The following is a 12,957-nucleotide window of genomic DNA, read 5'->3' on the forward strand; positions in this document are numbered from 1 at the left end:
TCTTCAATTTTATTGTAAATTCAATGAAATTTTTTGTATAAAGTTTTCAGATTTCGAAACTGAAGCCAACTTCGATACAGTTCAAATTTTGGTGGGTGGAAAAACCGAAGAATCGAGCGTGAATTTAGCCACGCTTTCGGGTATGCAAAATGTTACTTCGAGATCTTTTATCACCGCTTCTAATTTAATGATCGTGAAATTTCGATCGGATGCTTCGGTCGAAAGAAAAGGATTTCGTGCCAGTTGGAAAACAGGTAAAACATTTTTCGTCAATGGAAAAAACATCATATAAAATCTTTAATAATATTTATTCTATTCTATCTTAGAACCTATGGAATGCGGAGGAGTAATTTATGCATCACAAAAGGCTGAAATTTTCACTTCACCTCATTATCCTCAATCTTATCCCGGTGGATTGGAGTGTCTTTATATTATTAGAGCACCTCAGAGTAAAATTGTAACCTTAGAAGTAAGTCTTACGGTTTTTATTTACGGTAATAAACTTTATTATGTTAGATTTTCGTGAGAAAGGAATATATTATTACGTAATATAATGAAATAAAAGAAAAGATAGGCTAAATGTCCCACATTCTATGGCAGTGAAGAAGAAATGGAACAAAGTCTTTGCCATTTACTAACATTTCAAAAATAAACTCACCCGTGATAAACAATGAAGGTCTTCTCCCTTTGCTTGTAATAATTAAAATTGCATTTAATCTATGCAAAATATTTAAGGAAATATGGTTTCAGGCTATGCAAGAGTCATCAAAAGAATTAAAAAAGGAAACAATGGAAAAGATTGTATCGGCATTGTATGTAAAAGTTTTAGAAAAACCTCGCTTCATCTCTCTTACTATTGCCTGAAGCTTATGCCATTCATTTCCTGTTTATCTCTACTTTCAAAGCTACTTTTTTTAGATTATCTTTTAATATTTTTACGTTCGTCCTTGGTAAAGATTTTAGCCAATTTGAAGCTGATGAATGCCACAAATTTTCTCATCTTGTAGTCCTAGATCTATGTTGAATGGTTCATAACAAGTTCATTACCCGATGTCGTGGTGAAGATATTTTCTCACTCATGAATGTCTTTAATTGTTTTCTTTAGTCCTTCTACCAGTTCTTTATTTTAAAAAATAACTCGAGGTTAAAACCTATAATAAAGGAAGGATTTGCAACAGTATATTATGTGTTATTCGTACAATTTTATGCCTATATGATTAGTTAATCAACTACAATAATAGTCTGTATTCTTAAATAATCATATATATATATATAAATACACGCTAAATTATAGTAAATGTAGGTCCCGTTAACAAAAGTAAATACTTTAGGGTGACAATAATACTTAACATAATGTAGAAAAGCGAGTCGTGGTGTCCCATTTTGCTTCAGATCCGGTAATGCCCTATTTCCCTTACCTTCTATAATATAAGAAAATAAAGCTGTAATATTTAAGATTTATACAATTTCTATACATTTTAGGTGGTTGATATAGATTTAAAACAAGATCAGGATTATATTCTGATACGAGATGGAACTTCTCCTTCCGATCCTCTCTTAGTTAGATTAAGTGGTACCTCTGATAAAAACCCAAGATACATCATGTCTACTGGAGATAAATTGTACTTTTATCTACACACTAGTCTGGGGGATAGTAGGAAAGGTTTTTCCATTCGTTATCGTGCAGGTGAGTGGTATTAAATCGTGTTTTTATACTTAAGTTTGTTCAGATTTTTAATCTTGTTTGTGTTTCAAGGTTGCGAAATAAACTACATTGCTCCATTCGGGGAGATTAATTCTCCAGCTTATGGCATCCGTAATTATCCGTCCAGTCAAGAATGTGTATACAGAATAGGAAGACCCGGAGGTGGTCCACTTTCTTTGAAGTTCGATCAGTTTCATATCTCAGAAGATGATTTTGTCGAGGTAAATCTCTTTAAATTTTCTTTGAAAATTTTATATGAGAATTTAATATATATAATTTTCTAAGGTTTACGATGGTTCGAGTTCTATTTCCGGCGTGAGATTACATTCGGGACAGGGATTTAGTGGATCCAATCCTCCCTCTATTACTCTGACGGCCAGTAGCGGACACATGATATTAAAATTCACTAGTTCTCCTCTGAATTCGGCAGTAGGATGGAGGGCAAAGTTCAGCGCCGGTAAATATTATTGTCGGTATTAAATTATATATTTCTAGTGCCTTTTAAACACAGTCTTCTTACAGATTGTCCGTCGTTGAGAGTGGGAAGTGGAGCCGTAGCTTCTAGTAGAGAGACCACTTTTGGTTCGATAGTCACTTATGTTTGTCCTCTGGGACAGGAATTTAGTAATGGCCAAGTTCGAATAGTTTCTACTTGCATGGACGGAGGAGAATGGAATGTTACCAAAATTCCCAGATGCCAAGGTATATTTGCATCGTGTAAGAAGTATTCAAATTAATGAAGAGGAATTCAAGAGAAGTTTTTCTGTCTTTTCAGTTCGTTATTGCGGTCCCGTTCCTCAGATTGACAATGGGTTTGCAGTGGCAGCTTCTAATGTAACCTATAAGGGTGTGGCTACTTATCAGTGTTATGCAGGATTCGCTTTCCCTAGTGGTTTACCTACCGAGACTATCAGATGCGGAGAAGATGGACGTTGGGAAAGATTACCAGTGTGTTTGGCATCTTCCTGTCCTACTCTTCCCGATTCTCCTCACGCTCAGTTAAATGTTTTGAATGGTGGTGGTCGATCGTACGGCACGGTTATCCGGTTCCAGTGTCATCCAGGGTATTCCAGAATCGGAATTCCCGTAATAGTTTGTAACAGCGACGGTCAGTGGTCGGGTCCTCCACCCAAATGCGAACGTGAGTATTGAAATTAAGAGTTTCCTCGAAATGTCAATGTTGAGACGATTTAAACTGAATATATTTTTAGGTGTGCAATGTCCTGTGATCCCTGAAATCGAGAATGGTTTCGTGATGGACAAACAAAGAACTTACTTTTTCGAGGATCAGGCTAGAGTACAATGCCACAGAGGATTCGAACTCCGGGGTAGTTCTGTTATTACTTGTGGTCAGAATCAAATCTTCGAAAATATCCCTACTTGTCAAGGTAATATCTCTGTTTATTATACTATCTTTATTATATTAACTTTATTTAAAAAGTCACTTAAGTGATAGTTTATAAGAAAAACCAACTTTTTATATCAAAACAAGAAATAAGTTTTGTTTTTCCAAAGTTTCTTGTAAGAACATTTTACAAGCAACTTCCTGAAGAAATTAGATGTAGCATAGACTCACGCATCCAATGTAAGTGCGTGATTTATTGTACTGTACATGTAAGAATTTACAGACAGTACAGACAGGCTGGAAGAATCAAAAAATAGTCCTCTTCAGCCTCCTCCATTTGTACTGTACAGTACAGTAGTGCCCTATTCTCCCTCAATATAGTCAATGTTGCCACTACAGTATGTTTCATCTGAAGGAACCAAATATATCTTAAATTAAGTATTATAAAATCCATTTAAACACACCTAAACTACTATAAATCAATTAAGTAATATGACTGTATCAAGTTTTTCCATACTTTATCACAATATTCTAATAGTTGTTTTAAAACTAAAAATATTAATACTAGTTCTGTATATTCTTATACAGTACAGTACAAGGAATTTATTATTTACTTAACCTTTAAAGTATATATTGTAGAATATATAAAAACATATACGAGCCCTCAATACCAAAAAAACTATATTAATATCCAGTAAAACATTTATTATTATTTATTTCCTGAAAATTTGTTCTTGAGTAACAGACATGGACTGGTAAATAAATTAACTTAACCTTAATTTTAATTTAAAAAAGGAGCTTGCTTTCACCATAAATGAATAACAAAATTAGTGATTTATAATTAAAACTTTAGTGTGAAAATAGCAAGGGGGGAAAAAACACTTATTGCATGTTCTTCCTCATTACTTGACATTTATATATGATTAATTTTATATTTTCTTATATTAAATACTTAACTGATTGATGTTGGAGGCTAGAAATAGTAATTATCCTATTGTATTAAGTGAGTGTAGAACAGGTTCTCACCCATTGTTAACATTTTTTTAACCTTTAAGAATTTACTAATTAATTTTGATAAATTAGTCTAAAGATAGAAAATAAAATTTATTAACTTATAATAAAATATATTTATTACTGTATTAAAATAAAATTTAATAAAATATCTAAGATAATTGTTTTATGATACAAAGTACACACACACAGCACTCAATTAAAAGATTCCAAACATTATTTTATGTAATTGAGAATACTTTTATGTGATATTTAACCTGTTGACTTTTACCTTCAGAATTAAACCTTCATTCCTTTGAAAATTCTATTATTTAAATATATTAAATCTATTCTTGGTTCAAAAGTAATTGAATAGTGAATCATCACCTTTTACCTGTCAAGTTTATAGTATATATTTTTATCTTTAAAACTTCATCTTTATGTTGTAAAAAAATTCTTTTTGATAATAATTAAGTATTTTTACCTTAATTAATTAATTCAGTTAACAATTATAGATATTTAATCTTTTGATTGTTATTTAATAAGTAGCTTTGATTTATTATGCAAATCATCTTGATATATATTTAGACCTACATTTTATAATGAATTGCATTGTTAATATATAATTAGATTTATTATTTTTTAGTCATAAACATTATCTGATGATTTTAAATGATGCAATTATTTATTATAAAGTTTCTTAATAAGGATCAATAAGAATTGAATTATTACAGTAGACTCTCCCTATAACACTGTTGATAATTCCGTGTTATATGAATTCCATGTTGTACGAGTCACTTAGATTTTACAAATACGTGAGTCGTTCACAGCCCGGCACACGTATTTCTAAAATCTAAGTGACTCGTACAACATGGAATTCATATAACACGGAATTATCAACAGTGTTATAGGGAGAGTCTACTGTAATAATTCAATTCTTATTGATCCTTATTAAGAAACTTTATAATAAATAATTGCATCATTTAAAATCATCAGATAATGTTTATGACTAAAAAATAATAAATCTAATTATATATTAACAATGCAATTCATTATAAAATGTAGGTCTAAATATATATCAAGATGATTTGCATAATAAATCAAAGCTACTTATTAAATAACAATCAAAAGATTAAATATCTATAATTGTTAACTGAATTAATTAATTAATTAAGGTAAAAATACTTAATTATTATCAAAAAGAATTTTTTTACAACATAAAGATGAAGTTTTAAAGATAAAAATATATACTATAAACTTGACAGGTAAAAGGTGATGATTCACTATTCAATTACTTTTGAACCAAGAATAGATTTAATATATTTAAATAATAGAATTTTCAAAGGAATGAAGGTTTAATTCTGAAGGTAAAAGTCAAGGTTAAATATCACATAAAAGTATTCTCAATTACATAAAATAATGTTTGGAATCTTTTAATTGAGTGCTGTGTGTGTGTACTTTGTATCATAAAACAATTATCTTAGATATTTTATTAAATTTTATTTTAATACAGTAATAAATATATTTTATTATAAGTTAATAAATTTTATTTTCTATCTTTAGACTAATTTATCAAAATTAATTAGTAAATTCTTAAAGGTTAAAAAAATGTTAACAATGGGTGAGAACCTGTTCTACACTCACTTAATACAATAGGATAATTACTATTTCTAGCCTCCAACATCAATCAGTTAAGTATTTAATATAAGAAAATATAAAATTAATCATATATAAATGTCAAGTAATGAGGAAGAACATGCAATAAGTGTTTTTTCCCCCCTTGCTATTTTCACACTAAAGTTTTAATTATAAATCACTAATTTTGTTATTCATTTATGGTGAAAGCAAGCTCCTTTTTTAAATTAAAATTAAGGTTAAGTTAATTTATTTACCAGTCCATGTCTGTTACTCAAGAACAAATTTTCAGGAAATAAATAATAATAAATGTTTTACTGGATANGCGCTGAACGTCCGACGTACACGTTTACGCGATGAAAACGTCGGAGGCAACCTCTCTATTAAATCTTTTCCATATCCGTTTAGATTGCCGTCCTGTTAGAGATTTAGGTTTGAGTACCGGTTCGATTCCCGATCACAGTATTAAAGCTTCCAGTACTGAAAGCGGATACGATAAAAATGTAAACATTTTTTTTTCCTACTTTATATTCAATACAGACGTTTTAACGATGGATTTTTGACTGGCATTTTATAAAATATATTATAGGAGGTTCGTCTTAACAGTGAAAACGGATGGTGCGGAAAGATTCATCATTCCGGAGAGAATTGGATACAGTTCGATTTACGAGCACCTACCGTGTTGAAAGGTTTTCGAACCCAACCCGTTTCCAGATCGGATGGTTCATTGGCATTTCCAACAAAAATGAGAATTCAATACTCAAACGATATGGCAGATGTATTTCGTGATTATAGCGATCCCATGAAGAGAGTGAGTGTTTTTAACACATAAAACTTTTATTACGAATGTACAAATTGTTAAAAGTATGTTATTGTAGTCTGTAGAGTTTCGTCTGTTACCGCATGGTTTATCTGGAGTTTCTACAGTTAATTTACCTTTCCACTTAGAAGCTAGATTTATCCGCTTTTATCTAGTAGATTACCAAACGGCTCCGTGTTTAAAAGTGGAATTAATGGGATGTTCTAGACAAGATTGTCTCGGTAAAGTTTTTTTCTTTTCTTTTACATTAAAAGTTATTGTTTTGTAGATCTATATTTATCATTATTCTTCTAGATATTAACGAATGCTTGGATAAAAATGGAGGATGCGATCACCGCTGTATCAATAACCCCGGTAGCTATAATTGTCTATGCAATAATGGTTTCGAGCTTTACACTGAAAACGGGACTTCCGGATTCGAAATTCCGTACGGAGAAACTGGTTTAAAAGATGGAGACATTTATTTACTGAATAAAACTTGTGTCGGTACGAGTACATTTCAATAATATACAGTTTTAAAATGTTAATTCGTCGATTGATTTATACGTTTTTTTGTTATAGAGAAATTATGCCCAGACTTGAATAGTCCCGAAAATGGTCTTCTCCTCTCTACTAAATCGTCATTTCATTTTGGTGATGTGGTACACTTTCAATGCAATTTTGGTTATGTCATGGAGGGAAGCTCTACACTTCTGTGCACCAGTACTGGTGTCTGGAATGGGACCGAACCGACTTGCAAATGTAAATATCTTTGGTAACAAGATGCTATTTTTTTTATTCGGTTTCTTTAATCTTATTTCTATTATAGTTGCCAGTTGTCCATCGCTAGGAGATGACCATACTCAAGGTCTAAGAGTATATGGTGTTGATGACGAAAATTATATTCCCTTTCAGCACAATATATCTCTTACCTGTAACGAAATGGGTAGACCTTTAAGAATGACAGCTACTGCTAATTTTCGGCAATGCGTATACGATCCCAAAGAAGGAAGAAGCGAATATTGGCTTTCTGGATTATCTCCATCATGTCCTAGTAAAAATCATTTCAATTTAATTAAGTTTTCTTAAATTATCTTTTTTATATTTAAAAAAAAAATTAAAAATTTAATAGGAATCGATTGTGGTATTCCAAGAGAAACCGCTGGAGCTTCGTATGGACCGTATGTAGATACACGATACAAGTCTAGTTTCTTCTTTAGTTGCGAAGACACTTTTACAGTTGCTGGAAAATCGAAATTTGGGGATAACATTGTTCGTTGTGAAGAGGATGGAACTTGGGATTTTGGAGACTTAAGATGTGAAGGTTCGTAAAGTATATAATTTACTTTAAATTTAATAATAAGACATTAGTGAGATTGCGACCGAAGTTTTCATCTCTCAAACGTGAACGTCGAACGTTGAGCTCAGCTTACAAGATAGCGGCGCTCGACGTTCGGCGTTCAGGTTTGAGAGACGAAAACTTCGGCCGCAACTTTCCTCTATTATAAAGAACTACTGTACTTTGGTTGTAGCCACTAGAACTCTTAGCTGCTGTATATACATGTGTATAAATGTGTTTGTCATATTTATATCTTTTTCCTGTACTTATTTGATTTTTTTCATTTATTTATTTACATAGATAAGGGGGTCGTGTTTTCTGGGACCCATTGTTACACTACTGTGGTTATTATGTTATGAATAAAAGTTTAATTCGGTTTAATGTTATATTTTATTTTATAAATTACATTTTTTTTTTTAACTTTTACTTTGCTTAAATTTAAAAGGTCCAGTTTGCGAAGATCCAGGAAGACCTCCGGATGGGCTTCAAGTTGCAACAAGCTATGAACAAGGCTCTAAAGTGACATTTACTTGTGACAGGGCGGGATTCGTTCCGTATAATATCGATCCCATTACCTGCGTTAAAAGTTAGTAAAAATTAATATGAAATTTAATTATTTAATCTTTAATTACATATATACATATATATTTATTTAATTTATTTTAGATGCTGTATGCAAAGTAATTAAACCTTTGGGAATATCTTCCGGAATTATACCAGATACTTCCATTGTGGCAAATTCTCAAAGGAGTAATTATGAAGTGAAGGTAAAAACGAAATTTTTTATATGATGATTTTTCAATTATCACTAATTTTTGATGAATTTTACAGAATATCCGTTTGAACAGTGCAACAGGTTGGTGTGCAGAAAATGATCCAGGTTTGGCCTTCTTGTATGCAACTGTAGATCTTGGTTCCGTCTATCGAATTACATCAATTCTTGTTAAAGGAGTCATCACTAACGATGTTGTTGGTCGACCTACAGAGTTACGACTCTTCTACAAAGTAGACCAAGAAGAAAACTTTGTAGTTTATTTTCCGGTAAGTCTAATTTCAGGTTTTCGTTCGAATTATGAAGAAGCAAACTATTCATCCTATTAATTTGTTATAGACATTTAATTTAACAACGAGAGATCCAGGAAATTTCGGTGAATTATCGGTTCTGAATCTTCCTCTTAGCGTCAGAGCTAGGTTCTTCATCTTGGGAATTGTTGCTTACAACAGAAATCCTTGCATGAAGTTTGAATTGATGGGATGTGAAGATACTGGAGAAGAAGCATTATTGGGATATGATGCTGGATATCCTGTCTGTGTCGGTAAGTTGATTTACATACTGTATTTAAGAAATTATGATGGAATTTAATAATAAAAGAGTCTTTGTTTGTAGATCAAGAACCTCCTCAGTTCCTTAATTGTCCTACTTATCCCATCACTGTGGTTAAGACAAAAGAGGGTTTTCAATTTGTGAACTTCACCATTCCTCAAGCTGTAGATAATTCAGGAAAAATAGCCAGATTCGAGATTCGTCCTCCAGGTTTTATTCCTCCTTTAATGGTATTTGAAGACACAACTATTCAGTATTTAGCTTACGATTCGGATGGAAACGTTGCAGTTTGTACAGTCAATATCACTATACCTGGTTAGTTATTTTGATTTCGTTGAAAATTTCTGTTTTTCTGTAAATATTTAAGACAAAATTTTACAATTTCAGATGATCTTCCTCCTTCTTTAACGTGTCCACGTTCTCTCGTTATCGAATTATCCGAGGAACAAACCAGTTATTCCGTAAATTTTAACGAAATGCTCTCTCACGTTAACGTCTCCGATAAATCGGGTGATGTCTCTGTCGAAATTTCCCCAACAGTCGCCGTAATTCCTGTCGGAGGATACCGTAACATTACTGTATCAGCCACCGACCAAGCCGGAAATAAAGCAATTTGCCATTTCCAAGTATCAGTTCAACCTTCGCACTGTGTTTCCTGGTCTCTAAAACCTCCGGTTCAAGGAACAGTTAATTGTGTAGAAAAGGACGAGGCCCCTGGTTTCATCTGTTCAGTCACCTGCAATACAGGCTATAGGTTTACAGATGGAGAACCTGTAAAAAAATACGAATGTCTGCTTGGAATGCCTTGGAGTCCAAGTTCGATCGTACAAGAGTGTGTTCCTGATGGTAATTTAATTTTAGAGGCATTCGAATTTCATAAAGAATTGTTTCATTTTTTAATATCGGTTTTGATTATTTTCAGATACAAATTTTGCTACTTATGATGTAGTAGCTGACATTCAATATCGCGCTGGTGGTGCTCTTTCTTCGTCCTGTTTGGAAGAATACGAAGTTTTCGTTAAAAGATATCAAAACTCTTTGAATCAAGCTCTTTCCGATCGTTGTTCGGCCATTAATGTAAAAATAGACGTCTTTTTCCAAAATACAACCGTAGCAGCTATAGCCGAAAATGAAGTATGTCTAATTAATTGATGAGAAAGATAATAATATATAAAATCCCATTGTAAATGTCTTTTTTTTTTTAAATAGTTATTCCTCAACTATACGTTAAGACTCGAGCCTATGGTCAAGCAATCCACCCTTTACGAATTATGCGGTTCCACACTCGGTCTGGTGTTTGATCTCAGTCTTCCGAGCACATCCGCTGTCATCGAGCCTATTTTAAATGTCACCTCTCAGAATGTGGGTGGAAAATGTCCAGGAATTCAGGCCATTAGATCCATTGTCAATCGGGGTTTTACTTGTCAACTTGGAGAAGTGTTGACGACTTCCAATCAATCAGATATACCTAAATGCCGTAAGTTTATTAAATTGAACAATTAAAAACATTCTTTTTATTATATTATAAGATAAGCAGTGAGCAAGTTGAAAATATAATTTTTAAAATTTTTATACAGTTCATTGTCCTCCTGGAACGTTTCCTTCTCCCGATCAGAAATGTATCAATTGTCCCCGTGGATATTATCAGGATTTGAACCGTCAAGGAAGATGCAAAACATGCCCTATGGGCACATATACCAAGGAAGAAGGAAGCAAGAGTCTTGCTGATTGCATACGTAAGTTCTGTTTTACTTTTATACACATTTTAATCGATGAATCTATAATATTCTGTAATTAATCAACAGCTATATGTGGCTATGGCACATATTCCTCTACGGGATTGGTACCTTGTTTACAATGCCCCTTCAATACGTTTACCGAAGCACCACCCAAAGATGGATTCAAAGAATGTCAAAGATGTCCATCCGATACTTATACTTACAGACCTGGATCCTCTAGTAGTTCTGATTGCAAAGGCAAGAAAAAATTATAAAAGTGATTTCTAATTAGTCTGAGTTATTGTTGCCAATAAATTACAAATTTTGTTGTTCCTTACAGCTCTATGCCTTCCTGGTACATATTCAGATACAGGTCTAGAACCCTGCACTCCTTGTCCTCTAAACTTTTATCAGTCAAATGCGGGTCAAACCAGTTGTACACAATGTCCGAACAATCAAATGACTGTATTGCCCGGAGCTGTAACGTCGGATACTTGTGTAGCGGGTAAGAATGTCCACGTACTAGATTTGTGCGACACAATTTTTTTTATTTATTAACCTTTGTATCCGTTTTCTTTTATGAATAGTGCCTTGCAGCACCCACACTTGTATGCACGGAGGCTTATGCCATGCTATAAATCATAGACCGACATGCTATTGTCCTGCAGGGTTTACAGGTAACAAGTGTGAGACCGACATAGACGATTGTGCCAGTCGGCCTTGTTTCAATGGTGGTACATGCATCGATAAGCCACAATCTTATGAGTGCAACTGTCCACCTGGTAAATATAGTTGTTTCAACATATAAAAAATTTATATTACATGCAAGTCCATGATGAAAATAAATAAATAAATTAATTATAGGTTTTAGTGGCCTTCAATGTCAGATAGAGCAAAGTGATTGCCTCAATAATACGTGTCCGGAAAGGGCCATGTGTCAGGATACTCCTGGTATAGGCAATGTAAAATGTCTGTGTCGTGAAGGCTATGAAGGTGAAGAGTGTGATGTAACCGTAAATCCCTGTACTTCCGGTGAAAATCCGTGTAGCAATGGAGGAATGTGCATACCTTTATTACAAGGACGTTATAAATGTAACTGCGCTCCAGGGTGGACTGGACGCTCGTGCGAAGTTGATATAGGTAAGAACTTGTAAAATAACCGGACTTGTTGGATTATTAGTTACAAAATAATGATATTTTTTAGATGATTGTGCCGAACAACCGTGTTTATTGGGAGCCAATTGTACCGATCTCTTAAACGATTTCCGATGCCAATGTCCATCGGGTTTCAGAGGTAAAAGATGCGAAGAAAAAATAGATTTATGCAGTGTTCGTCCCTGTCTGAATGGAATATGTGTAGATAAATTGTTCCAGCATTATTGCGTTTGTCATTTGGGCTGGACAGGTCCGGGATGTGAGACTAATATAGACGATTGCGCTAGTAATCCCTGTCAAAATGGCGGCCAGTGTCTCGATTCGATAAATGGATTTACTTGTTTATGCGATGCAGGTTATACAGGATCAAAATGTCAGCATCCTATCGATTCCTGCGAATCAACTCCTTGTCAGAATGGAGGAACTTGTAACGATCTAGCAGATGGGTTTACTTGCACCTGTCGTCCTGGTTATGTAGGATTACAGTGTGAAGCTGAAGTAGACGAATGTGTAAGTAGCCCCTGTAATCCCTCTGGCACAGATAAGTGCATTGATATGGATAATCATTTTGTGTGTCAGTGCAATCCAGGATTTACTGGCGAACGTTGCGAGGTATGTATAAAGTTTCGCCATCTACTTGTTGACGTGTTATATTTTTAACAATTTAATTTAAAGGTAAAAAAAAATTGTTTATAGCAAAATATTAACGAATGCGCCTCGAATCCTTGTCAAAACAAGGCTATTTGTACGGATGGTATCGATAAATTTAATTGTCTTTGCCCACCCGGTTGGACAGGTGAAAGGTGCGAAATGGATTTGGGAGGATGCGATTCTCAACCGTGTTTAAATGACGCCAAATGTATCGATTTATTCCAAGATTATCTGTGTGTGTAAGTATAAGATTACGATTTAATATATTTTATAAGATTAATTTTTACTTTTTCCTA

At 33.4% G+C, this 12,957-nt stretch overlaps 1 protein-coding gene across 1 annotated transcript in view; it reads left to right on the forward strand.

Moving 5' to 3' along the window:
- Positions 1-12,957, forward strand: part of LOC111638232 (sushi, von Willebrand factor type A, EGF and pentraxin domain-containing protein 1-like) — a 90,906-nt gene that overhangs the window by 12,486 nt on the left and 65,463 nt on the right. The window contains exons 8-37 of the mRNA XM_023383891.1: positions 44-254; positions 327-469; positions 1,483-1,687; positions 1,757-1,926; positions 1,991-2,162; positions 2,228-2,407; positions 2,481-2,846; positions 2,917-3,093; positions 6,084-6,178; positions 6,265-6,486; positions 6,554-6,716; positions 6,790-6,981; positions 7,057-7,236; positions 7,304-7,528; positions 7,607-7,798; positions 8,259-8,399; positions 8,480-8,580; positions 8,645-8,854; positions 8,925-9,129; positions 9,201-9,452; positions 9,525-9,983; positions 10,060-10,271; positions 10,347-10,614; positions 10,715-10,873; positions 10,943-11,113; positions 11,196-11,360; positions 11,443-11,637; positions 11,720-11,995; positions 12,060-12,622; positions 12,707-12,900. Of these exons, the coding sequence (XP_023239659.1) occupies positions 44-254; positions 327-469; positions 1,483-1,687; positions 1,757-1,926; positions 1,991-2,162; positions 2,228-2,407; positions 2,481-2,846; positions 2,917-3,093; positions 6,084-6,178; positions 6,265-6,486; positions 6,554-6,716; positions 6,790-6,981; positions 7,057-7,236; positions 7,304-7,528; positions 7,607-7,798; positions 8,259-8,399; positions 8,480-8,580; positions 8,645-8,854; positions 8,925-9,129; positions 9,201-9,452; positions 9,525-9,983; positions 10,060-10,271; positions 10,347-10,614; positions 10,715-10,873; positions 10,943-11,113; positions 11,196-11,360; positions 11,443-11,637; positions 11,720-11,995; positions 12,060-12,622; positions 12,707-12,900 (6,464 nt within the window). The remainder of the gene's footprint in view (positions 1-43; positions 255-326; positions 470-1,482; positions 1,688-1,756; positions 1,927-1,990; positions 2,163-2,227; positions 2,408-2,480; positions 2,847-2,916; positions 3,094-6,083; positions 6,179-6,264; positions 6,487-6,553; positions 6,717-6,789; positions 6,982-7,056; positions 7,237-7,303; positions 7,529-7,606; positions 7,799-8,258; positions 8,400-8,479; positions 8,581-8,644; positions 8,855-8,924; positions 9,130-9,200; positions 9,453-9,524; positions 9,984-10,059; positions 10,272-10,346; positions 10,615-10,714; positions 10,874-10,942; positions 11,114-11,195; positions 11,361-11,442; positions 11,638-11,719; positions 11,996-12,059; positions 12,623-12,706; positions 12,901-12,957) is intronic.

The sequence above is a fragment of the Centruroides sculpturatus genome, unplaced genomic scaffold (genome assembly GCF_000671375.1).
Source record: "Centruroides sculpturatus isolate CEXI.00-Female unplaced genomic scaffold, Cexi_2.0 scaffold1253, whole genome shotgun sequence".
NCBI lineage: Eukaryota > Metazoa > Arthropoda > Arachnida > Scorpiones > Buthidae > Centruroides > Centruroides sculpturatus.